At 47.5% G+C, this 22,406-nt stretch overlaps 2 protein-coding genes across 8 annotated transcripts; both read left to right on the plus strand.

Annotated features, from left to right (window-relative positions):
• The first annotated feature begins 700 nt into the window (after window positions 1-700).
• On the plus strand, window positions 701-5,598 carry LOC103551049 (serine protease 44-like). Of its 7 annotated transcripts, none has more exons than XM_070577129.1 (6): window positions 701-901; window positions 1,076-1,264; window positions 1,457-1,613; window positions 1,973-2,235; window positions 2,988-3,148; window positions 4,840-5,598. In XM_070577129.1, exons 1-6 carry the CDS (start codon window positions 736-738, stop codon window positions 4,906-4,908), a joined length of 1,005 nt encoding a protein of 334 aa, XP_070433230.1. In that variant the 5' UTR covers window positions 701-735; the 3' UTR covers window positions 4,909-5,598. The 7 variants fall into 7 exon arrangements, 4 of the variants coding, with proteins under 4 accessions (XP_070433230.1, XP_070433228.1, XP_070433229.1 ...); XM_070577127.1 differs by having other exon boundaries at window positions 717-901; window positions 4,672-5,598; XM_070577128.1 differs by having other exon boundaries at window positions 717-901; window positions 2,078-2,235; window positions 4,672-5,598.
• A 2,026-nt stretch (window positions 5,599-7,624) lies between these two features.
• On the plus strand, window positions 7,625-21,043 carry PRSS45 (Putative serine protease 45). Its single transcript, XM_008520320.2, has 6 exons — window positions 7,625-7,908; window positions 14,667-14,693; window positions 18,241-18,388; window positions 18,903-19,177; window positions 20,055-20,218; window positions 20,546-21,043. Exons 1-6 carry the CDS (start codon window positions 7,797-7,799, stop codon window positions 20,777-20,779), a joined length of 960 nt encoding a protein of 319 aa, XP_008518542.2. The 5' UTR covers window positions 7,625-7,796; the 3' UTR covers window positions 20,780-21,043.
• Window positions 21,044-22,406: the final 1,363 nt, after the last annotated feature.

Consider the following 22,406-nt stretch of genomic DNA (forward strand, 5'->3'; position numbering starts at 1 on the left):
CAGTTGTGATAGTCCAATATTCTATATTTTTGCATAATTTTGCCTACATAATATCAGCTTCTTAAGAGGAGTGTATCAAAAGCGCCAATGTCCCATAAGTTGGTCATTTGTTGCCTTACCTATTAAAGGCTTATCATTGCATCTTCTTGATATTTTTTAATTCTTTCTGTATATAAATCCATCCGTCACTTATATAGTCTTTGCCTTAAATGCTATGACCTAATAACACAGTTGCTATCCCACCTTTCTTTTGCATCAGATTTGCCTGGTATTTCGTTTTCTCTCCCTTTATTTCCGATGTATCCGTATCTCTTTGTCTCTTCAGATAGTGTATTTGTGGGCCTTATCTTTTTCTGCAATTTGAAAGTCCTTGTTTTGTCTGGTATGTTCAATGCATTCACACTTCTTGCAACTGCTATTGTATTTAGACTCAAAGCGACCATTTTGTTTTGTGTTTTCCACTTATCACACTTTCTCTTTGTGTTTCTTTTTATCTTCCTTTGGATAGACTGCACTTACTTCTACTTTTAAGGGCTCCAGTCATTAAATGATGCTGAGGTGTCCAATCCAGAATGTCTCTGTTTTAAGGTGGATAAAATTAATTACATCTTCAAAGGTGTTAAGAGCACTACCGAGATCAGTTTCTGTTTCAATGAGCAGGAGTTGAGAATCTTGGACAATTCTTAGAATTCTTAGAATCTTAGAATTCTGCCCACACAGCCAGTTCCCGCCAACATGAGGCCAGGGGCGGGAGCCGCTGCGAGGGGGTGCCGCAGAGGGCCGAGGCCGGATGTGCCCATGGCATCGCCGGGCGGCCCCCGTGGAGGCGGTGGCAACAGCTCCCTGGGCCTCCTGCTCTGGCTCCTGCTCCTTCAGATCCGGCTCGGGGAGGCCCGGGCAGGCAGGAGGGAGGGCGGGCTGGCGGGGTGGGGGTGGGCGTGCCAGGGGGCTGGGCTGTTCAAGTGGAGGTTGGGACGTGGGGAGGCTGCCACAGGAAGAGGCAGGTGCCAGGGCATTTGGGGCGGGGAGGCCCTCAGGACAGCTCCTGTTCTCACTGGTCTCTCATCTTCCCCAGGTGAGGGTTCCCCACCCACGGGGGCTTCTGCGATCACCCCAGCAAGCCCAGAGGCCCCCTCACCTCCAGGGCACCTGGAATCCCTGAAGATCTCAGGACTCACTGTAGCTCCAGGGCCTTCAACACCTACAGTGGGAGAAACCCTGGGCTTGGACCAGACCGCTGGGTCTGGAAGGCTCTCTGCTCCAGGTACTGCATCTGAACAGGTCTGTAGGGACAGACCTTCCTGGGAGGCCAAAGGGGAACACTGCTGCCCCGCAGACTCTGTGGTGGAGAGTTTGAGAGGAAACCTGACTCTGTCCTAATGGTGGTGGTGGTAGTGGGCAGGGAGCGGGGGCAGCAGTTTCACCTCCAGTCCCCTCTCTTGACTGAGCCAACCAGGATGTGGCCATCGACAAATGAGGATAGTTGGGGGAAGGCCGGCCGAGGAGGGGAAGTGGCCCTGGCAGGTGAGCCTGCAGACCCTTGGTAGACACAGGTGTGGAGGCTCCCTCATCGCCCGACAGTGGGTGCTGACTGCGGCCCACTGCATAAAGAGGTGAGTGTTTGGGACTCTGGGCTTGGGCTAGGTCATAGAGCCAGTCCTGTTTCCCTCCCTGAGCTTCCTCTTCCTCGTCTGAAAAAGGGATCACAGCCCCCTAGTGTTTATTCAGTCTGGAGTGAGACCTGAGAACTCACGTTTCTGCCAAGTTCCCCAGTGCTACTGGTGGTGGGCCTAGGACCTCACTTGGAGAACCGCTGGCTAGAGTGGTTAAGGGTCCGGGGAGGGCATGTGGTTTGGAGGGCGGGAAGTGCCTGATGGCTGTCACAGGACCAGGCCGGGAAGAAGCTGGGAGGTGTGGAAGGGGAGTACAGACCCTCCAGGCTCTCTGTGAGGGGCATGTCCTCTTCCCACAGCCATCTGGAGTATATAGTGAAGCTGGGAAGCAACACGTTACATGACGATTCCAGAAACACCCTGTCGGTTCCAGTTCAACATACCGTTTCCCATCCCCTTTATAGTACTGAACGTTTGCAGCATGACATTGCCCTTCTTCTGCTGGCCTTCCCTGTGAACTATTCCTCATACATCCAGCCTGTGTGCCTTTCTGAAAAGGCTTTCGAAGAGAATACTGGGGCAGAGTGCTGGGTGACTGGATGGGGCCGACTGGTACAAAACGGTGAGAGTGGCAGGCAGGAAGCTGAGCAGGGAGCAGCCTAATGCCCTGGGGTTGGTTTGCAGGCTGAAGGGAGGGACAGGGAGGCTGGGCCTCTAAGAGGTAGCAGGGAGAAGGTGGAGAAGATGCTGCTAGGAAGTAATTGAACTGCGTTAAGAATTCCTGTTGGTGTGTTAGGACCTGGGGGCTGGGTACCAGGTATAGTGGGTTCTCTCCAGGGTGAATTTCAGCTCCAGGGTGACAAGCTGCCTGCCAGTCCGAGCTGTCCTTCTCTGGAAGTACCTGTCAAGTGGGTAGGATGCTTCTTGTGCCTGGGAGTGTAGGCCAAGCCAGAGGTACCCTGTCGGTGATAATGTGGGGCCTCCTATCTCTGGGAGGAGGCTAGATCAGTACCTTCGGGGCACTCGCTGTCTGAGAGTCTGTGATCCTACTGTGCACAGGATAACTGTCGCTGTTACTATCGATACTCAGAGTGACAGACGCTTGCTTTTGGTTTCAGGCTGGTAAGGCCTCGTGTCTTCCTCTCCTGATCTGTTCTTCCTTATTGTCTTCGCTTTACTTTTTATCTCCTACTCTCCCCATGTCAACTTTTGGCCTCAGTTTCCTCCTGTGTCCAGTGTGACAATACCCACTGCCCTGCCTTCCTCTAAGGGAGCACGAGAGTGTGAAGGCACTGCTCCAGACCACCTCTGGTCCAGGGGCTCCCGTACCCCCAGTTATGCAGATCCTCTCACTCCTAGTTTGTTTCTCTGTAGTTTCATCACAGACGCCAAATAATCTCCAGGAGGCTGAGCAAACCCTTCTTCACTACAAGAAGTGTAATCAGATTTTAAAGAAAAAGATAGAAAGACCTGACAACCCAGTGAAAGAAGGGATGATCTGTGGCCATCAACAAGAGGGGAAATCTCCCTGCTGGGTCAGTTCATGGCTCCCTGCTACTTCTGCATTGAGGTTGTCCCCTCAAAGCTTCCTCATTCCCAAGTGGCAGGGCTATTTGCCACCTCCTCCTGTCACCCCTTGATTCGGGAGATCCATGGGGAGAGGCCCTCATGCCTCCCCTGAGCTGGCCTGGCCTGTTCCTTCCAAAGGAAGCAGCCCTCGCTGCCTGGGGGGGCAGCCGAGGTAAGGGAAGTCGGGGGGTGTAAGCTAATCATATCAGTCCCTCTAACTGAGTCCCTCCTGTGTGTCACTTACGGTGCCAATGTGAGCATTGCCCCACATTAGCTCAGATGACCCTGCATCCTAGACACCATGCCTGTTACACAGATGTGGTGAGGTCCAAAGAGGTTAGTGCAAGGGTCCCCTGTGAGTGCCTGCAGGACTCCTGAGCCCACCGTCTTCCCTCTGCACCAAGCTGCCTTCCTGAGGAGGGGGGCATTTGAGCACGGTGTTAGAGGATGAGTATCTGGATTTCTTGGAAAGAGAACAGCATTGTGGGGACAGGGAAGAGCAGGTACAGTGGCTCCGAGGTCTGAGGGAACTTGTCACATTTAGGGACCATTTTACTGGTCTGGAGCAATGAAGTGGCAAATCTGGCCAGAGAGTGGGGTTGGAGTCAGAATCTGTGTGGCCTGTGATGCTGTGCCAAGTTTCTAGATACCGTCCAGGCAGGTGTCTAGGCGAGGAGTTGGTTTCCATCATCCTGCCGATGATGATGAGTGCCAAGCAGGACCTGGGGCAGTGGGGCGGGTGAAGGAGGTGTGTCTGAGGTGGCATCAGCAGCTCTTGGTGACCGACTGTGTGTGAGGGTGGGGGTGAGGAGAGGTTGAGGAGGACTCTGCATTTGTGACTGAGCTGGTTGGTGGGGGGCCCTACTAGCAGGTCTGGGAAAGGACGTGGAGAGTTCTGCTGGAGGCGGGGGTTGAGGATGTCTGGGAGAGTTTAGAGAGAGGGGAAGTGATGAGTGGATGGTGGGTCTAGAGGCAGGGAGAAATTTCAGGTTAGCGGTGAAGATTTCGGGCCCCCCGAGCAGGGATGAGGCTCAGAAGCTTTCCCAGTTGTGGAGGCTTAGGTCCGGACAATCAGAAGAGAAGCTGCCTGAGAGCTGGAACAGGGCTCGGGAGGCTTCTCCCTGCGCCAGGGGCTGCCCCTTCAGTCGCTGGGTCATGGGAGGTTTGCAGAGGACCCTGGGGAAGTGGTGAGCAGCAGTGGAGGACTAGGGGCACTCAAGGAGAATTTCATTCTATTAGCAGCAGTCCTGCTGTTGGGGGGCCTACTGGCTTTGTATCTTGTGTGCATTCCTGAGCACCCGGGAAAGAGCAGTATTTCTCAGAGGAGGGAAAAGGTTTCAACTCTCAAATCTCATTCACAGAATTCTGGGCCGGTTGGTGCCAGGGCAAGGCCCATGTGTGCCCATCTCCCCAGCGCTTTGCAGTGCAATCCCCGTGTTCTGATGTTAATTCTCTTCCATTCCTGTAATTTGTCTTTTTCTTTTTCCAGGGAGATTCTGGGGGTCCCCTGGTCTGTAAATTTAATGACACATGGGTCGAGATGGGGTTCGTGAGCTGGGGCATTAGCTGTGGTCGCAAAGAAGATCCTGTAGTTTATACAGAAGTCAGTTTCTACAAGGAGTGGATCAGTGAGCAAATGAGTCACTCTTCTTCTCAGGACTCAGCAGGCTTCTTCAGCCTATCCCTGTGTCTGGTGCTGCTCCTGGGCATCCTGGCGATCCTGTGATCACCCCGGCCCGTGCCCCTCCTGTTTCTGAGTCCCGCACTAGGCCTCTCATCCAACCTCCCACTCCTACTCAGTGCCCTTTCCTCAAATTCCGGGTGGGATCCATTGACCCTGTGGAGGTCCACACAACAGAGTGGCAGCACAACTGAAGTCCTGAAAATGTCCCAGCCTGCTGCTCTGGTCACCTGCCTTGGCCACGCCTTGGATGCGCTCTGCCTGTCGGGAAGGAGGGGGTGAAAGCATCCCAGTTAGAGGGCCAGCTGAGCTACCAGCTGGAGCCTGAGGCTTCAGCGACATCTTGGAGAACATCAACCAAAGATACATCATCGACCGTGAAGCAGCGTTAGCCCTGCTTGTGGTTTCCCAGCTCCCACCTGACACGCTGTCAAGCCAGTCAGCTTGGTGATTGTTCAGAGAGAGAAGGAGTCGCCACGTCCCTGCTGAGGTGTGAGGCCGAGGATTTCCACGTCTGACCCGGTTGTCTGGGGCTGGGCGAAGTTCCCCTGCCCCGCCTTATGGATCCATCTGTGAGTGGCCTGTCTCTGCCACACAAGCCCTCCTGGGGCAACTCGGTCTTGGAACCCCCTTCCTCAGTGCCCTAGTGGCCACATCCACGTTCACCCCACGTTGTGTTGAGGCATTATAGAGTGCGGAGATTTCGATGTCAACTGAATAAATGCTTAGAGGGTCTCTTATGTCTCAAGCTCTGCTCTCCTGGAGGTTGTGAGGTTGCATCTAACACACTTTGTAGAGAACTAGTTTCCCGTTTAGGTAAGGAATTATTCCTGGTTCTTGTTAAGTCCTAGAGGGAGAGGTGAGTTCCCACCTCCTCACATGTGAGTCCTGGGGGCGGTTTCAGCCAGCTGGGTCCTGCTGCCTGTACTCCTGTTATGGTATCAGCATGTCTGCAGGGATTTTTGTGGCCTGACTTAAAAGCATCTTCAGCTTAGAATAGAGAATCAAGAGAGACAGGAACTCGGAGCAAGAATGAAGTTGGGGCATGAGAAATATTCCTCCTCCTCCACTGCTTCTACTAGCTGCTCGTCTCCACTTTGTTACCAAAGATCTGCGCTGCCACACAGAGGAGGGCAAGAAAGAGTCACTATCCTAGGCACTAGCTCTTTATCCTCACACCAGGGCCAAGTGTCCCAGAGTCTACCTCACTACCTGCGGATCACCTCCTTCCCACTCTTCTGTCCCTGCCCTTCCAAGGGTCAATGTTTTAGCTCCCAGATGGCAGTGGACTTCAGAGGGCTGTCTGTGTCAGTCCCGTGTGGTGCTCGAGGAAGGCTGGGGTTGAGACACTGCAAGCTTATGTCAAACCCAGTCTATTAATAAGTATGGAACCAGTGCTTTAAGAAGCCACTGAATATTCATGGGTTAACAAAATAAATTTGCCTTCTTCTTCTTATAACATTCCAATCGGGTCTTCCTGGCCAGCAGGTAGCTTTTCTCCATCTTATGCTCCCCTCAGCCCTGTGGTTCATGCTTTACTGCATCAGAATTCCCTGGAGGGCTTGTTAAAATACAGATCCACTCACAGAGTTTTCAGTGCTGTAGCCTGGGGTGGGGCCTGAGAATGTCATTTCTAACAAGGTCCCAGGTGATGCTGCTGCTGCTCCGGGGAGTAGACTTCGAGAACCACTGCTGCTCTGCATTAACACCAGTAGAGAAGGCAACCCCCCATCGACTGCCTTGACATGGAAGTGGCACACAGCACCTCTACTCATCTCCTACTGGTGGGAACTCACCATGTGGACCCCCTTAGATGCCAGGCTGGGGAATGTGGTCCCCAGAGCTGGACCCCTCCACCATACTAGACAAGAGAAGTAGGAATCTTGGTGGTCATCTCCCAATCTCTGCCACAGCCAGCACATTGAAAGACAGCATTCTTCTTCTTTTTTTTTTTTTTTTTAAGGATTGGCACCTGGGCTAACAACTGTTGCCAATCTTTTTTTCTCTTCTTTTCTGCTTTATTCCCGCCCCCCCCCCCCCACATAGTTGTATATCTTAGTTGCAGGTCCTTCTACTTGTGGGATGTGGGACACCACCTCAACGTGGCCTGACGAGTGGTGCCATGTCTGCACCCAAGATCCGAACCCTGGGCCACCGCAGCGGAGCGCGCGAACTTAACCACTTGGCCACGGAGGCGGCCCCAACAGCATTCTTCTGCAGAAACACTCTGTGAAATCCCAAGGCCTGGATATGCCACCATCTCTTTTAGTTGCCATCATCCCATTGGTGGTCTGTGGAAGAGGAAGACTGCCTTTCTTTCCCTTCTCAGGACTCCTCCAAGATGCCTGTTCAAGTCTTAGGTCCAGCTCAAATGTCACTTTCTCAAAGACTTCTTCCCTGGTTCCCTAGCCTTCCTGTTCTTTTCTTGTGTTTTCTACATCTTTTTGGGTTCTCAAATCAATATAAAGTGTGAAACTCTCCAATGCACCAAGCCCAGGGGACCAGGGTGTGGTCAGAGGCTGGACAACAAGGTGTCATCACGGGATCCAGGCATGCCTTCACCGGCCAGGTTCTGAGGACACTGTCACCAACTTAAGACACTTGAGGGTGCTTTCATGGGGCTGGCCACCATGGAGCAGTCACAGATCCAGGGCTCTGAGGTCATCTTCAAGGAAAAGGCACGAGCTGGGGGTGCACAAGATGCGCCAAGACGTGAGGGGGGCGTGTCCAGGGCTCCAGGGGCGCCATCACGTGTCGCGACGTTTTCGCGTGCCTCAGGGGCCGTCACGTGTCTGGAACTCCATCGCGTGCTGGAGGCACCGTCCGGGGTCTGAGACGCGGTCGTGTGCTAGAGAGGCCCTCGCTCGCCCTGCGCGGGCCGCGCCGGGGCTTGTGGGAGCTGTCTTGGCCGCTGCTAGGCGGCACCGGGCCTCATGGCCACCTCACCGGGCAGCCTCGGCGCTGGGCCCGGAGCCGCGAGGCCCTGGCGTCTGAGCCGCCGCCTCCTGCTGCTGCTGCTGCTCCTGCTGCCGCTGCTGGACGCTGGTGAGGCGGCGCCTCCTCCGGGGCTGGTCCCCATCCTTCCTCCCCCGCCCTTCCCCGCCCCGCCCTCCAGGCAGGAGCTGGTCCCCGGAATGGCCGTCAGTTTGGCCGTCTGGGGCTCTGTGACCCACTACCTCATGATCACCTCTCCTCTACCCCGTCCCGGGATCTCCCCAGGGCGATTCCAGGGATCCCAAACTCCTGCACTCTCTGGCCTCATCCCTCAGGCCCCACCTGCCCTGCAGCCTTCTGGGACCTGTAGTGGGGAGAACCTCTGCCTTTTCTCCTCGCCGGTAGGCTGCTTCCCTCCCCTGTCAGTGTGGACGTTGTGGCTGAGACCCAAATCACCCTCTTGACAGGCCCCTGCCACTCTACCCCTCCACCCCAGGCCCTCTGACCTTCCCAGGCAGCTGGGCACCACTGGAGACCCGACTTGGGTCTGCCCTCCCGGAGACAAATTCGGGGTCTCTGTCCCCTTAAACAAATATTCCAAAATTCTTCTTCTTCCCAGACCCTCTGCTCCAACCCATTGTGTCTCACTAGCAGCTGCATCATTCACTCAGAAGAGGCGGGCCCTCAGGTGCTGTCTCCTTTGACTCCCTCCAGCCCGGGGCCCCCTCCAAACTTGCCTCCTAAACACTATCCTCACGCACTTCTTTAGGAATCAGAGACACACCTCCTCTTCAAGGCTGGCCTGCTCACCCGCGCTCTGGACCGTGGGCCCTCCCTGTGCTGTGCTCCCTCCAACATCCTCTCTCATAGGTCTTTACCCTCTCCCTTTCTGTTTGCTGTGTTTCTTCTCCCTGCCTCTTTCTCCTCTCTGCCAGATCTCTCAAAATAAGAATTTTCACTTCATGCTTCCTTCCAGTGCTTCCTCACTTCTTACTTAATCGTTAGCCCATTCCTGGCATGTCTCTGCCTTTATTATCCCTGACTTTTTTTTTTTTTATTGAGTTATTGATAGGTTACAGTCTTGTGAAATTTCAGTTGTACATTAATGTTTGTCAATCATGTTGTAGGTGCACCACTTCACCCTTTGTGCTCACCCCCCACCCCACCTTTCCCCTGGTATCCACTAAACTGTTCTTAGTCCATAATTTTAAATTCCTCATATGAGTGGAGTCATACACAGATTATCCTTCTCTTGCTGGCTTATTTCACTTAACATAATTCTCTCAAGGTCCATCCATGTTATTGCAAATGGAATGATTTTGTTCTGTTTTGCAGCTGAGTAGTATTCCATTGTATATACGTATCACATCTTTTTTATCCATTCGTCTGTTGCTGGGCACTTAGGTTGCTTCCATGTCTTGGCTATTGTAAACAGTGCTGCAATAAACATTGGGGTGCACAGGACTTTTGGGATTGCTGACTTCAAGCTCTTTGGATAAATACCCAGTAGTGGGATGGCTGGATCGTATGGTAGTTCTATTTTTAATTTTTTGAGGAATCTCCATACTGTTTTCCATAGTGGCTGCACCAGTTTGCATTCCCACCAGCAGTGTATGAGGGTTCCTTTTTCTCCGCAACCTCTCCAACATTTGTTGCTATTAGTTTTAGATATTTTTGTCATTCTAACGGGTGTAAGGTGATATCTTAGTGTAGTTTTGATTTGCATTTCCCTGATGATCAGCGATGATGAGCATCTTTTCATGTGCCTATTGGCCATCAGTATATCTTCTTTGGAGAAATGTCTGTTCATGTCTCCAGCCCATTTTTTGATTGGGTTGTTTGATGTTTTGTTGTTGAGTTGCGAGAGTTCTTTATATATTATGGATATTAAGCCTTTGTCAGATATATGACTTGCAAATATTTTTTCCCAGTTAGTGGGTTGTTTTTTTGTTTCAATCCTGTTTTCATTTGCCTTGAAGAAGCTCTTTAATCTGATGAAGTCCCATTTGTTTATTCTTTCCATTGTTTCCCTTCTCTGAGAAGACATGGTGTCCGAAAAGATCCTTTTAATACTGATGTCAAAGAGTGTACTGCCTATGTTTTCTTCCAGAAGCCTTATGGTTTCAGGTCTCACCTTTAGGTCTTTAATCCATTTTGAGTTTATTTTGGTGAATGGTGATAAAGAATGGTCAATTTTCATTCTTTTACATGTGGCTTTCCAGTTTTCCCAGCACCATTTGTTGAAAAGACTTTCTTTTCTCCATTGTATGCCCTCAGCTCCTTTGTCAAAGATAAGCTGTCCATAGATGTGTGGTTTTATTTCTGGGCTTTCAATTCTGTTCCATTGATCTGTGCGCCTGTTTTTGTACCAGTACCATGCTGTTTTGATTACTGTAGCTTTGTAGTATGTTTTGAAGTCAGGGATTGTGATGCCTCCCCTTTTGTTCTTTTTTCTCAGGATTGCTTTAGAAATTCGGGGTCTTTTGTTGCCCCATATGAATTTTAGGATTCTTTGTTCTAATTCTGTAAAGAATGTCATTGGGATTCCGATTGGGATGGCGTTGAATCTGTAGATTGCTTTAGGTAGAACGGACATTTTAACTATGTTTATTCTTCCAATCCATGTACATGGAATGTCTTTCCATCTCCTTATGTCGTCATCCAATTCTCTCAGAAAGGCCTTGTAATTTTCATTATATAGGTCCTTCACTTCCTTAGTTAAGTTTACCCCAAGGTATTTTATTCTTTTTGTTGCGATTGTGAATGGTATTGTATTCTTGAGTTCTTTTTCTGTTGGTTTATTACTGGAGTATAGAAATGCTACTGATTTATGCAAATTGATTTTATACCCTGCAACTTTGCTGTAGTTGTTGATTACTTCTAACAGTTTTCCAATGGATTCTTTGGGGTTTTCTATATATAAGATCATGTCGTCTGCAAACAGCAAGAGTTTCACTTCTTCCCTCCCTATTTGGATTCCTTTTATTCCTTTTTCTTGCCTGATTGCTCTGGCCAGGACCTCCAGTACTATGTTAAATAAGAGTGGTGATAGAGGGCATCCTTGTCTCGTTCCTGTTTTCAGGGGGATGGGGTTCAGTTTTTTGCCCATTGAGTATGATGTTGGCTATGGGTTTGTCGTATATGGCCTTTATTATGTTGAGGTAGTTTCCTTCTATGACCATTTTGTTCAGAGTTTTTATTATAAATGGCTGTTGGGTCTTGTCAAATGCCTTCTCTGCATCTATTGAGAGGATCATGTGGTTTTTATTCCTCAGTTTGTTGATGTGGTGTATCACGTTGATTAATTTGCGGATGTTGAACCATCCCTGTGTCCCTGGTATGAATCCCACCTGATCATGATGTATGATTCTTTTTTTTTTTTTAAAGATTTTATTTTTTCCTTTTTCTCCCCAAAGCCCCCCAGTACATAGTTGTATATTCTTCGTTGTGGGTCCTTCTAGTTGTGGCATGTGGGACGCTGCATCAGCGTGGTTTGATGAGCGGTGCCATGTCCGCGCCCAGGATTCGAACCAACGAAACACTGGGCCGCCTGCAGCGGAGCGCGCGAACTTAACCACTCGGCCACGGGGCCAGACCCATGATGTATGATTCTTTTGATGAATTGCTGAATTCTGGTTGCCAAAATTTTGTTTAGAATTTTTGCATCTATGTTCATCAGTGATATTGGCCTGTAGTTCTCTTTTTTCATGGTGTCCTTGTCAGGTTTTGGGATCAGCATGATATTGGCCTCATAGAATGTGTTAGGAAGTGTTCCATCTTCCCTAATTTTTTGGAATAGCTTGAAAAGGATAGGTATTAAATCCTCTCTGAAAGTTTGGTAGAATTCCCCAGGAAAGCCATCTGGTCCTGGGGTTTTATTCTTTGGGATGTTTTTGATTGCTGTTTCAATCTCTTTCCTTGTGATTGGTCTGTTCAAATTGTCTGCCTCTTCTTGAGTGAGCTTTGGGAGATTGTAGGAGTCCAAGAATTTATCCATTTCCTCTAGGTTATCCATTCTGTTGGCATATAGTTTTTTGTAGTATTCTCTTATAATCTGTTGTATTTCTGCAGAGTCTGTTGTTATTTCTCCTCGCTCATTTCTGATTTTGTTTATTTGAGCTTTCTCCCTTTTTTTCTTTGTAAGTCTGGCTAGTGGTTTGTCAATTTTATTTATCTTCACAAAAAACCAGCTCTTTGTCTCATTGATCCTTTCTACTGCCTTTTTCGTTTCAATAGTATTTATTTCTGCTCTGATTTTTATTATTTCTCTCCTTCTGCTGACTTTGGGCTTCATTTGTTCTTTTTTCTCTAGTTCAGTTAGGTGTGCTTTAAGGTTGCTTATTTGGGATTTTTCTTGTTTGTTAAGACGTGCCTGTATTGTGATGAATTTTCCTCTTAATACAGCTTTTGCTGTATCCCATATGAGTTGGTATGGCATGCTATCATTTTCATTTGTTTCCAGGTATTTTTTTATTTCTTCTTTAATTTCTTCAGTGATCCATTGCTTGTTCAGTAGTGTGTTGTTCAGTCTCCACATCTTTGTGCCTTTCTCAGCTTTTTCCTTGTAATTAATTTCTAGCCTTATAGCACTATGATCCGAGAAGATGCTGGTTATTATTTCAATTTTTTTAAATTTGTAGAGGCTTGCCTTGTTTCCCAACATATGGTCTATCCTAGAGAATGTTCCATGTGCACTTGAGAAGAATGTGTATTCAGCTCTTTCAGGGTGGAGTGATCTATATATGTCTATTAAGTCCAATTGTTTTAGTTTTTCATTCAGCTCCACTATTTCCTTGTTGATTTTCTGTCTGGATGATCTGTCCATTGATGTGAGTGGGGTGTTGAGGTCCCCTACTATTATTGTGTTGTTTTTAACATCTTCCTTTAGGTCTGTTAATAGTTGCTTTATGAATCTTGGTGCTCCTGTGTTGGGTGCATAGATATTTATAAGCGTTATTTCTTCTTGATGAAGTGTCCCTTTGATCATTATATATTGTCCCTCTGTGTCTCTCTTTACCTGTCTTATTTTGAAATCCACTTGGTCTGATATGAGAATTGCAACACCTGCCTTTTTTTCCTTGCTATTTGCTTGAAGTATTGTCCTCCACCCCTTCACCCTGAGTCTGTGTTTGCCCCTGGGGCTGAGGTGTGTTTCCTGGAGGCAACAAATTGTTGGATCTTGTTCTTTAATCCATTTTGCCACTCTGTGTCTTTTTATTGGAGAGTTCAATCAGTTTACGTTGAGAGTGATTATTGATGCATGTGGACTTAATGCTGTTAATCTGTTGCTCATTATCTTGTTTTCCTGCGTTTCTTTTCCTGTGTGCTTTAGACTACCCATTTAATACTGCAATTTCTTATGCTGGGTTTCTTAGATTTTTCCTTATTTATGATTTGTGACTCTGTTCTGTACTTTATTTTAGTGTCTACCTTGAAGTTTGTATTTAGAATCTCGTGTATAATATGGTCTATTCTCTGGTGGTCTCTTACCTACTTGACCAATACTGATTTAGACCCTTTGCTCTTCCCCTCCTAAATAATTATTTTCATTTTTTATTCCAACTCGTCTTATTAATTGGTAGAGTGCTAAGATCGTCCTTGTTTTGGTAGTTTCCTTACCTTTACCCTAATGCTATAATTGAATATTTGCTATTGTGTTCTGGTTCTATCCATCGGTCTCCCTAGTCTGTGGTATTATCCCTGACTTTTGACTACTCTCTCCTTTTTCATTTTCTCTAGCCTCTTGGCTTCTCTTAGGCCATCTTCCTGGTTCTCCTGTACCTCAAGGTAACTCCCCTGCTCCTCTGTGTCCCTCTCAGGCCACCCATGGTCTGTGCATCCCTGACGTATTGGTGTTCCCTAAGATGCTGTCTAGGTTCCCTCTTCACTCCCTGGGTGAACTCACTTGCCCTGGGCATTGAGCTGCCATTTATGTGCTACTGCCTCACAAGACAATGTGTCTGGATGTGCAGCCACCTGCTGGACATCTCCACCTGAATGACCTAGAAATCTCAACTCCTTGGGGTCCAAAGTTGAGGCCCTCATCTTCGTACAAACTGGGTTCTCTAACTCAGTAGATAGCAGTCACTCTTCTCTAAAATCAGAACCTGGGGGGGTCGTCCTAGACTTAGCCATCTCCCTAAGTTCCACATCCAGCTCACCCTGTCTGTTTTTACTGCCCCTTCCTCATTCAGACCTCCTTATTTCTTGCCTGGGTTCTGCTGAGCCTCCGGTGGGATCTCACTGCCCTCAGTCTTGTCACCTTCCTATCTGTTCTCCATGCTGCCTTCACAAGAAAAGCCTGAGCATGTCACGCCTCCATTGGCCGCCCTGCTCCCAGAGGGTCTCACCCAGACCCTCTTGGCTGGCTTATGAAGCCCCTTGGGATTGACCCTTGACTCTCCTCCCCTGCCTCATTTCTTGCCATCACAGGCCTTGCCCTTTATCCTCTGGGGTCTCCGACATGCACCACAGTGTTTCTTTTGTAAGAAATGTCATTGTCACTTTTCATTTCTGTTTTACCTTCTCACCTTCAAGACCAGACACAATAACCCCTCTTCCTAGAAGGTTCTCTGTCCACCACTTCTTCGGGCCTCACCTGACGTCTGTGGCCTTGTCCCTGCATTAATCTCACACAGGCGATTATGTGTTTACTTTTGTCTCCCCGGCTGAACGGCTTGTTCCTCAAGGGCAAATACAGCGCTATCTGTCTGATAGACCACTGTCCCCCCAGCCTCAGGCTCTAGGCTGGGAATGGAGTGGGAGGTTAGCAAATATTTGGTAAATGAACTAATTAATGAAAAGTGCGCTTCTTCACTGTTATCCTGTCACAACTCTCGCATCATCTCTGTCTCCCTTTTCTCCTTCAGGTTACAAAGAAGGCAACACCAAACCAGGTGGGTAGGGTGAGCCCCTGCTTCAGGAAAATCTCAGCTCCTGGGAGGGTATGTTCTGAAGAGGGTAACATAGATAGTGTTTCTGGGTCTGTAGGAAGCAGCAATTTAGTCTAAGGGGACTGTTATCTAAAGAACAGCCTGTGGCTGCCGGAACATACAGAACTAACAGTGCAGAGCAAAGAGTATCTGGGCCTTCTGTGGGAATGCAGAGCCTCTGTGAATTCCCATCTGCTGCATCTCATCTGGGGACATGTCCAGGAAGCTAACGCAGACCCTTTCCCACTGAGAAACCTTTTGGGCTCTAAACTGTTCAGTTGCCGATGGAGCCTCCTGGACCCTGTGGCAGCGTCTGCAGAGCCCAGCTCTTCTGGGATCTTCCTGTCTCTTTCCTTAGACCTCAGGGGTGGAGGGTTGGGTTGCTTCTGCTTGTTCATGGGCTTCCATTGTCAAGGGTCCAGCCTGATTTGTTATGGATCGTTCGGTGGATTAAGTTAGTTATTCCTGCTTGTGTCCATGCCCCACTCCCGTTCCCCATCTTCCCCCTCCTCCCAACCTTTCTATACGTTCAAGGCGTGTCTTTTTGTTTGTGTGTGTTCTTGATTTTTACAAGATTTTTACGTTGTGGTCTTGTGTGCATGTTTTTTTAACTTACATAAATGGTATGTACTCTAGATATTTCCCTTTCCTCTTCTTTTCATTCAGCCCCATTTAAAAAAACATTTTCTTTGGAAATAATTTTAAGCTTACGAAACATTACGAAAATACAAATTGTGCAAGGAACATTTTTTTTTTCAGAATCAGTTGAGGGTAGCATACAACATGGCTCATTATCTCTAAATACTTTGGTGTGTATTTTCTAAGAATATTCTCTTAGATAACTGCAGTAGACTTATCAACTTCAAAAGTTTACACTACTACCATACTTTTATCTACTGTCCATATTCCATTTTGGTAAACCCTCTGCATTCTTGCCAGCAGTTTATGAAGGTGTATATGTTGCTATGGACCTCCCAACCCTTGGCATGATCCACTTTTTTCCAATCCAACTTTTTATTTTTTGCCAATCTAATAGGCAAATAAAAGACTTCTTTTTTTTTTTAAAGATTTTATTTTTTCCTTTTTCTCCCAAAAGCCCCCGGTACATAGTTGTATATTCTTCGTTGTGGGTCCTTCTAGTTGTGGCATGTGAGACGCTGCCTCAGCGTGGTCTGATGAGCAGTGTCATGTCCGCGCCCAGGATTCGAACCAACGAAACACTGGGCCGCCTGCAGCGGAGCGCGCGAACTTAACCACTCGGCGACGGGGCCAGCCCCGGCAAATAAAAGACTTCTTGATTTAATTGACATTTTTCTCATCACTAATGAGTTTGAACATGTCTCAATGGTGCTGTTGGTCTCTTGAGTTTCCTCTTCTAATAAATTGGCTGTCTTTATCCTTTGTGTACTGTTTATTATTCTCTTTTCCTCTTGATTTTCCTAAAGTTCTTTGTATTTTCCTAAAAAAAAAGATTTTAGATGTTGCCAGTATTGCCTCCCAATCTGTCACTTGTGTGTTACCTTTGTTCCTCCAGTCAAAAATCCTTGATTTTTGTGTTAATCAGCTTAATGCTTTTTGTGTGTGTTTGTGTCTTGAGGTTGTGTTTAAGGAGCCCCTTCCTGCTGCACGTCACGTGGTCTACTGTCAACTTTACGGTTTTACTGTCACCTTTAAGTCTTCAGACGCTCCTTGAAGGGAATCCAGTTTTCTTTTTCTTTTTTCTTTTATAGTGAGCTTGTTTCCCCAGTACCATCTCCTCAACAGTCCATCCTTTACCCACTGATAGTGGTGGCTCCTTTATTTACATTAAATTCCTGTATTCCATGAAGCAGTCTCAAGCTCTCTATTCTTTTCCATTAGTGCATTTGTCTGTCTTTATCAGTATCACACTGTTTTGGTTATTATGGCTTTGATGTGTGTTTTATTATTTGCTAGGACAAGTGTCCCTTCTTTGCTCTACTTTTTCAAAGACTGAGCATTTCGTGGACTTTTATTTTTTTATTTCAATTTTAGAGTAAGTTTATCAAATTTCTTAAAAATTCTAACATGGAAAGTGATGTTATAGATTAATTCTGGGAAAAATTACATCTGAAATATTTAGTTGTTCTTTTTAAGAGTAAGAGATGTCTCTCCATTTATGGAAATCATTTTCAGTATTCTTTATTAGAGTTTTAAATGTATTGCCACAGAAATCTTGCATAGTGTTGCATAAGTTAATTCCTTGGTATTTTATAATTTTTTGCTATTGAAAATGTATCTTATTTTTTAACATATTTTTTAGTAGGTTGTGCCGAGGTAAAGAAATGTTGATTTTAAAAGCAAGTTGTTGAAGTATTATATACACACAAAAAAGTACACAAATTTTAAGTGTCCAGCTCAAGAAATTATCACACTGTGAGCACACCAGTGCAGTCACCACCCAGGTCAGAAAATAGAGCAGTAGCAACACGTAGAAGCCCCCTTAGGCCCTCTCTATTGCTTTCTGTGCCCTTTTCCTACCAAGGACCATTATTCCTGGCTTCTCACGCTATATATTCTTTTTGCCTGTTCTTTAATGCTAGATGATGTTTGCTGTACATTTGTGGCATATAACTTTTATAAAGTTAAGGATTTCCTTTCTATTCCTAGTTTGCTAAGTCATAAATATGTGGGGTGTTTTTAGTCATAAATATTGAATTTTATTGAACATAAATATTGAACATAAAAGTTGAATTTTTCAAATGCCTTTTTCTCTGTCTGTTGTGAGAGGCACATAATCTTTCTCTCTTTAGAGAAAAAGAGCTGTTTAGGTGGAGAATACACTGAGAGCTCTTCCATTGTGGGACCACCTTTGCACTCCTGGGACAATCTCTACAAGATCCTGGTGCATTATTTTTTAAAAATGTAATGTTGGTTAATATTTTATTCATGATTTCTACGTCTATGTTCATTCTTACAATTGTGCAATTTGATTGTTGGAGGTACGAGCCAACAGAGTGTGTAAGCTGTGAGTGGGGGGCCTCTGTGGGCTCATTCTTGAACGATCTGTGTAAAGACTTCTGACACAGGTGTCTGGAGCTTTTCCTGAGTCTGAGCAGCATGACAGAGGCCTTTTGCCTCTAAGAGATGCAGCAAGCATTAGAGCCTTTCAGGAACAAGGTGTAGGAATTTACCCCAAACACAAGAAAATGCATTTCTTGTCCTGGGGCTCCTTCTATGCTTCTCTCTTGTTTTGAGGTTCTATGCTGATTGCTCCCTGTGTGTCTTAGTATCCCTCTCTCTCTTCTCCTGTGATGTCTCTACATCTCTGTCTTGCTTTTCATCTCGGTCATTGTCATTTTCTGTCTAGCTCAGTGCTGTTGGGTAGGCCACTGCCCTTCTCTTACCCTCTGTCTTCCCCTCTTTGAAGTGGGAACAAGACCCTGAGTTTACAGCCTGGTGCAAATTGCCCAGGGCAGGGCATCTTGTTCTCGATCATTCTTATCCTCCTCTATGTGGCACCTGTGTCTCCCTGACATACTTGTTCCTGAAGTTTGTGGCAAACCCTGGTGGTCTGAGGGTTTGGATGTGACCCGCCATTGGCCCTGGGAGGTGAGCCTGCGGATTGAAAACGAACACGTGTGTGGAGGAGCTCTCATTGACCTCAGCTGGGTGATGACTGCTGCTCACTGCATCCAAGGGTGAGTGTTGCCCCTGTGTCCAGGGCCTGGAGAGCCAGGGCTGCCACAAGCCCAGGCTGGCCTCCTTGTTTCCTGTGTGAAACAACGTGGGAGAGAGGGAGGTGGGGGCAGTGGGAACGGATGTTCAGAGCAGGGAAGAGTCATGCTCAGGATGTCAGAGGGGGCCCAGGACTGAGCTGGGGCAGGAGCTCCAAGCAACACAGACTGTACCCTAGGCAGGGCAGCAGGAAACCCAGCATATACCCCAGCTTCCCCGCGCTCGTGAGAACGTATCTGTGTGCTAACACCTACACACCTGCATGCACAACACATAGACCAGGCCACCTTGAATCACCTTGAATGATGAATGAGGAGGCAGTCATATCTCTGAACCCCAGGCTGGATTAGCAAGATGGAGTGATCAGAGCATATCAGGCAGAACTTCTGCAAAGGGAAGAGGTCCTTGGAGGAGGCAGGAGCGTAGTGTTGCTTGGGAACCTGACAGCTACCAGGTGGTGCTCTATGTCTCCTGTAGCAACAAAGATTACTCAGTGGTGCTGGGCACCTCCAAGCTGAAGTCCTGGGACCCCTTGAAGGTCTTCTCAATCCCTGTGAAGGACATCATTGTTCACCCTAAGTACTGGGGCCGAACCTTCATCATGGGTGATGTTGCCCTTCTCCGGCTTCATACTCCTGCCATCTTCAGCAAGTATGTGCAGCCCATCTGCCTCCCAGAGCCCAGCTACAACCTGAAGGTTGGGACACAGTGTTGGGTGACCGGCTGGGGCCAGATTAAACAGCGCTACTCAGGTGAGCAGGATAGGATAGGGGGTGGAGTGCGGTGCCACAGAGGGTGCAGTTCTTTCCTTCAGGGGTCTTGCCTGCTGGACCCCCTCATGGTGCCTCTCAGGAAGCTTGTGGCTATTACCTCTGTCCCCTGGTTCTTTGGATGTGGTAGGACTGCTCCTCACGTGGGAGGCGCTGTCATGATTTACACCATTGTGCTTGCTGTGGGCTCCTCATTCAGGCCTAGTAGTGCCAGGGCTGGGCATGATCATTTGCCTCTTACAGAAGCTCAGAGTCAGGGATTCATAAATTCACTCACTCGCTCATTTGTTCACTTGACAAATTTCGAGCGTCTGCCACATGCTAAACCCTTGGCATTGGGAATACATGCCCTGCCTGCAGAGGACTCATAACTGAGTATGGGCCGGGGCGCAGGCTGACAAGGAAAGAGGCAAAGATTTTGTCAGATGGTTTTGGGATCAAGCCAGGAGTGATCTGGATTGAGCTCTGGGCAAGAGGGTCTACCTGAGATGCCTGAAGGAGGAGCAGTGTTAGTCAGGTGGCAGACGGCACAGCCACTGTAAAGCACAGATGCTAGAGAGAAGCAGGACGTGGCTAGGGTCTCAGTTTGTAAGTGATTGCATTGAAACTTGGATTGTGGCCTGCTTGATTCAGAAGCAAAAGCTTCCCAGAGAGAGGGATCCTGAAACAGAGCCGTAGAGGGTGAGGGGCTTGCCAGACATGGTCCACACTGCAGGGGAAAGGATCAAGTGAAGGAGGGCCTGGAGGTGTGAAGGGGCTTGGCTAGGCTGAGTCTCAATGGAGGTGACAAGACACTGGGAAGAGGCCAGGACTGAATGGAGTGAGGAATCAGTTCTCACCCTACTGGGCTCCTCCACAGCCAACTCCACGTTGACCCCAGAGCTGCAGGAGGCCGAGGTGTTTATCATGGACAACAAGAGGTGTGACCGGGTTTACCGCAAGATGGCCGTCGTCCCCCACATTCTCCCCCTTGTCATGCAGGACATGGTCTGTGCCACCAATTATGGAGAAAACTTGTGCAATGTGAGTTTCTGGCAGCTCTCTTTCTGTTGGGATTGACTGCCAGGTTGAGGGGCAGTTCCCTGGGGAGGGGTTTGCTTGGCCTCCCTCTTTGTCACCATCACCAGGCAATGCTCTGCTCCCATCTCCCTTCCCCTGCGACTTTGATTTTGCCTGATATTCTGAGTTGGGTTCTCCAACTGAGAAGCTGAAGGAGGACCCTAGGTAGTAAGATCCTCAAGGGGTGAAAGAATCTTCCTAGCAGAACTCAAAGGGTGGGCGTTCTGGGCCCTGGATCCCCTGGGTCCCAGGTGGGCCCAGAGCCTCCCTCACTCCTCTCCGTTTGCCTAGGGGGACGCTGGTGGCCCATTGGCTTGTGAAGTTGAGGACAGATGGATTCTGGCTGGGGTGTTATCCTGGGACAAAGCCTGCGCCAAGTCACAGAATCCAGGCGTGTACTCCCGTGTCACCAAATACAGCAAATGGATCAAGACACAAATAGGCAATGGGGCTCTCTCAGGCCCCCGTGCCTCTGCCTGGCTTTTGTTCCTGTCCTGGCTGCTGCAGCCCCACATGGGTCCCTAATCTCCCCGCTCCCTTCTTCTTCCTGCTTTGCTTTTGCTGAATGGGGCCAGATCAAGTCTAGACCAAGGTCATGGGTGCCTATTCAACAAGAATCAAGGTGGAGAAAGAGTGGCCCCTGGGAGACGGGGTCCTGCTTTGGCATCCCAGTGGGGAGGGATGTGGTGGATGACTAGGCCTTGGGTGATCAGGAGAAGGGAACTGTGGCCTAGAAGGGCTCTGGAATTGGGGACCAGGGTAGCAGGGATTAAATTTGTGCAAATATGAGCTGGCTCTGTTCTCTTTTCTGGATGGCTCTGGGGGTTGGGGGTGGGTGGACGGGCAGGACCTCCTGGAATTAATTCTGCCAGGAGGCTCCCCAGAGTAGGGGCTGATGGTTTTTGCTATGTAAGTAGTGCTGGGGCGTTAGTGCTGGGAAAGGGCCTGGGCCTGAGGCCTCAGTTTCCTCATCTGTAAAGTGAATGTGGCTGTAAGGGAGCAGTTGAGATGTGCCCCATAGGCTAACAGTAGGAAGGACCCAGATACACTGCTCAAAAATTAGCTTTCATTTTTTTTGAAGGGCACTTAAAAACTGATTGCAAAAGTATTGCATGTTCACCTTCTACATTTTTTTCTTTTAAATTAAAAAAAAAATTATAAGCAATATCTGAATATGGTCTTGTGATTTACTAAAACAAATTCGAAACACCTGAAGATTCCCTCTCTCTCATCCACCCACACTGCCAGTGCTGTTCCCCTTCCCAGGAGGAATCATTTTTTAGCATCCTTAAAAAAAATCTTTATGATTTTTTAAATAAATGGGATCTTATATATTTATTATTAACCTACATTTAAAAAAATTATATTCCTTGAAAACCTTTCTATGTCAGCACCTAGAGCTATTCATAACTTTACATGATGCGTGTGTTCTGTGCAGATGTGACGTATGCTATTTAACCAGCGCCAGTTTTGGGCTGTCTCTGACTTGTGCACATGTGGCAGTGCTGCCGTGAACACCCTCCTGCATACGCAGGGGTGGAGGTGGGGCAGACACACTCGGAAGCATTTTCACAGTTGTCTTCCTAGGAGTGGGCTGAGGGGAGGACAGTCAAAGGAAAGACAAATTTAATAATTTTGGATGAAGACTGTCAAATTCACCCTTCCCAAAAGCTGAGCCAGTTTACATTCATACCTACGGTATACAAGAATGAATGTTTCCCCTTTTGCTAAAAATGAATATTATTAATCTTTAAAATTTTGCCCATCCAATGGTAGAAAGTTATATCATTGCTGTTTTAGTTTGCATTTTCTTGATTGGAAAAATGTCTTTTCATGTATTTATTGAAAAAAGGTGTACTTTTTCTCTAGCAAATTCCTTGTTCATACACTTTGCCTATTTTAAAAAGTGGGTTGCTTATCTTTTCCTTATGGAAGATCTTTATCTTATTAGGTCTTTGTCAATTATTTTCTGCAGATGAGCCACTTGTCTTTTAGAAATATGTGGAGTGGATGGGTAATTTTTCCATAAAGACTTTCAAAATTATCATGGAGTCAAATCAATCTTGACTTTCTTTATGGGTTTTATGCCTTGCTTAAGATGATTTTCTCCATCTCCAGATTTTAAAAGCGATATTCTCTTATTTCTTTTAAT

Source organism: Equus przewalskii, chromosome 15, assembly GCF_037783145.1.
Source record: "Equus przewalskii isolate Varuska chromosome 15, EquPr2, whole genome shotgun sequence".
Classification (NCBI taxonomy): domain Eukaryota; kingdom Metazoa; phylum Chordata; class Mammalia; order Perissodactyla; family Equidae; genus Equus; species Equus przewalskii.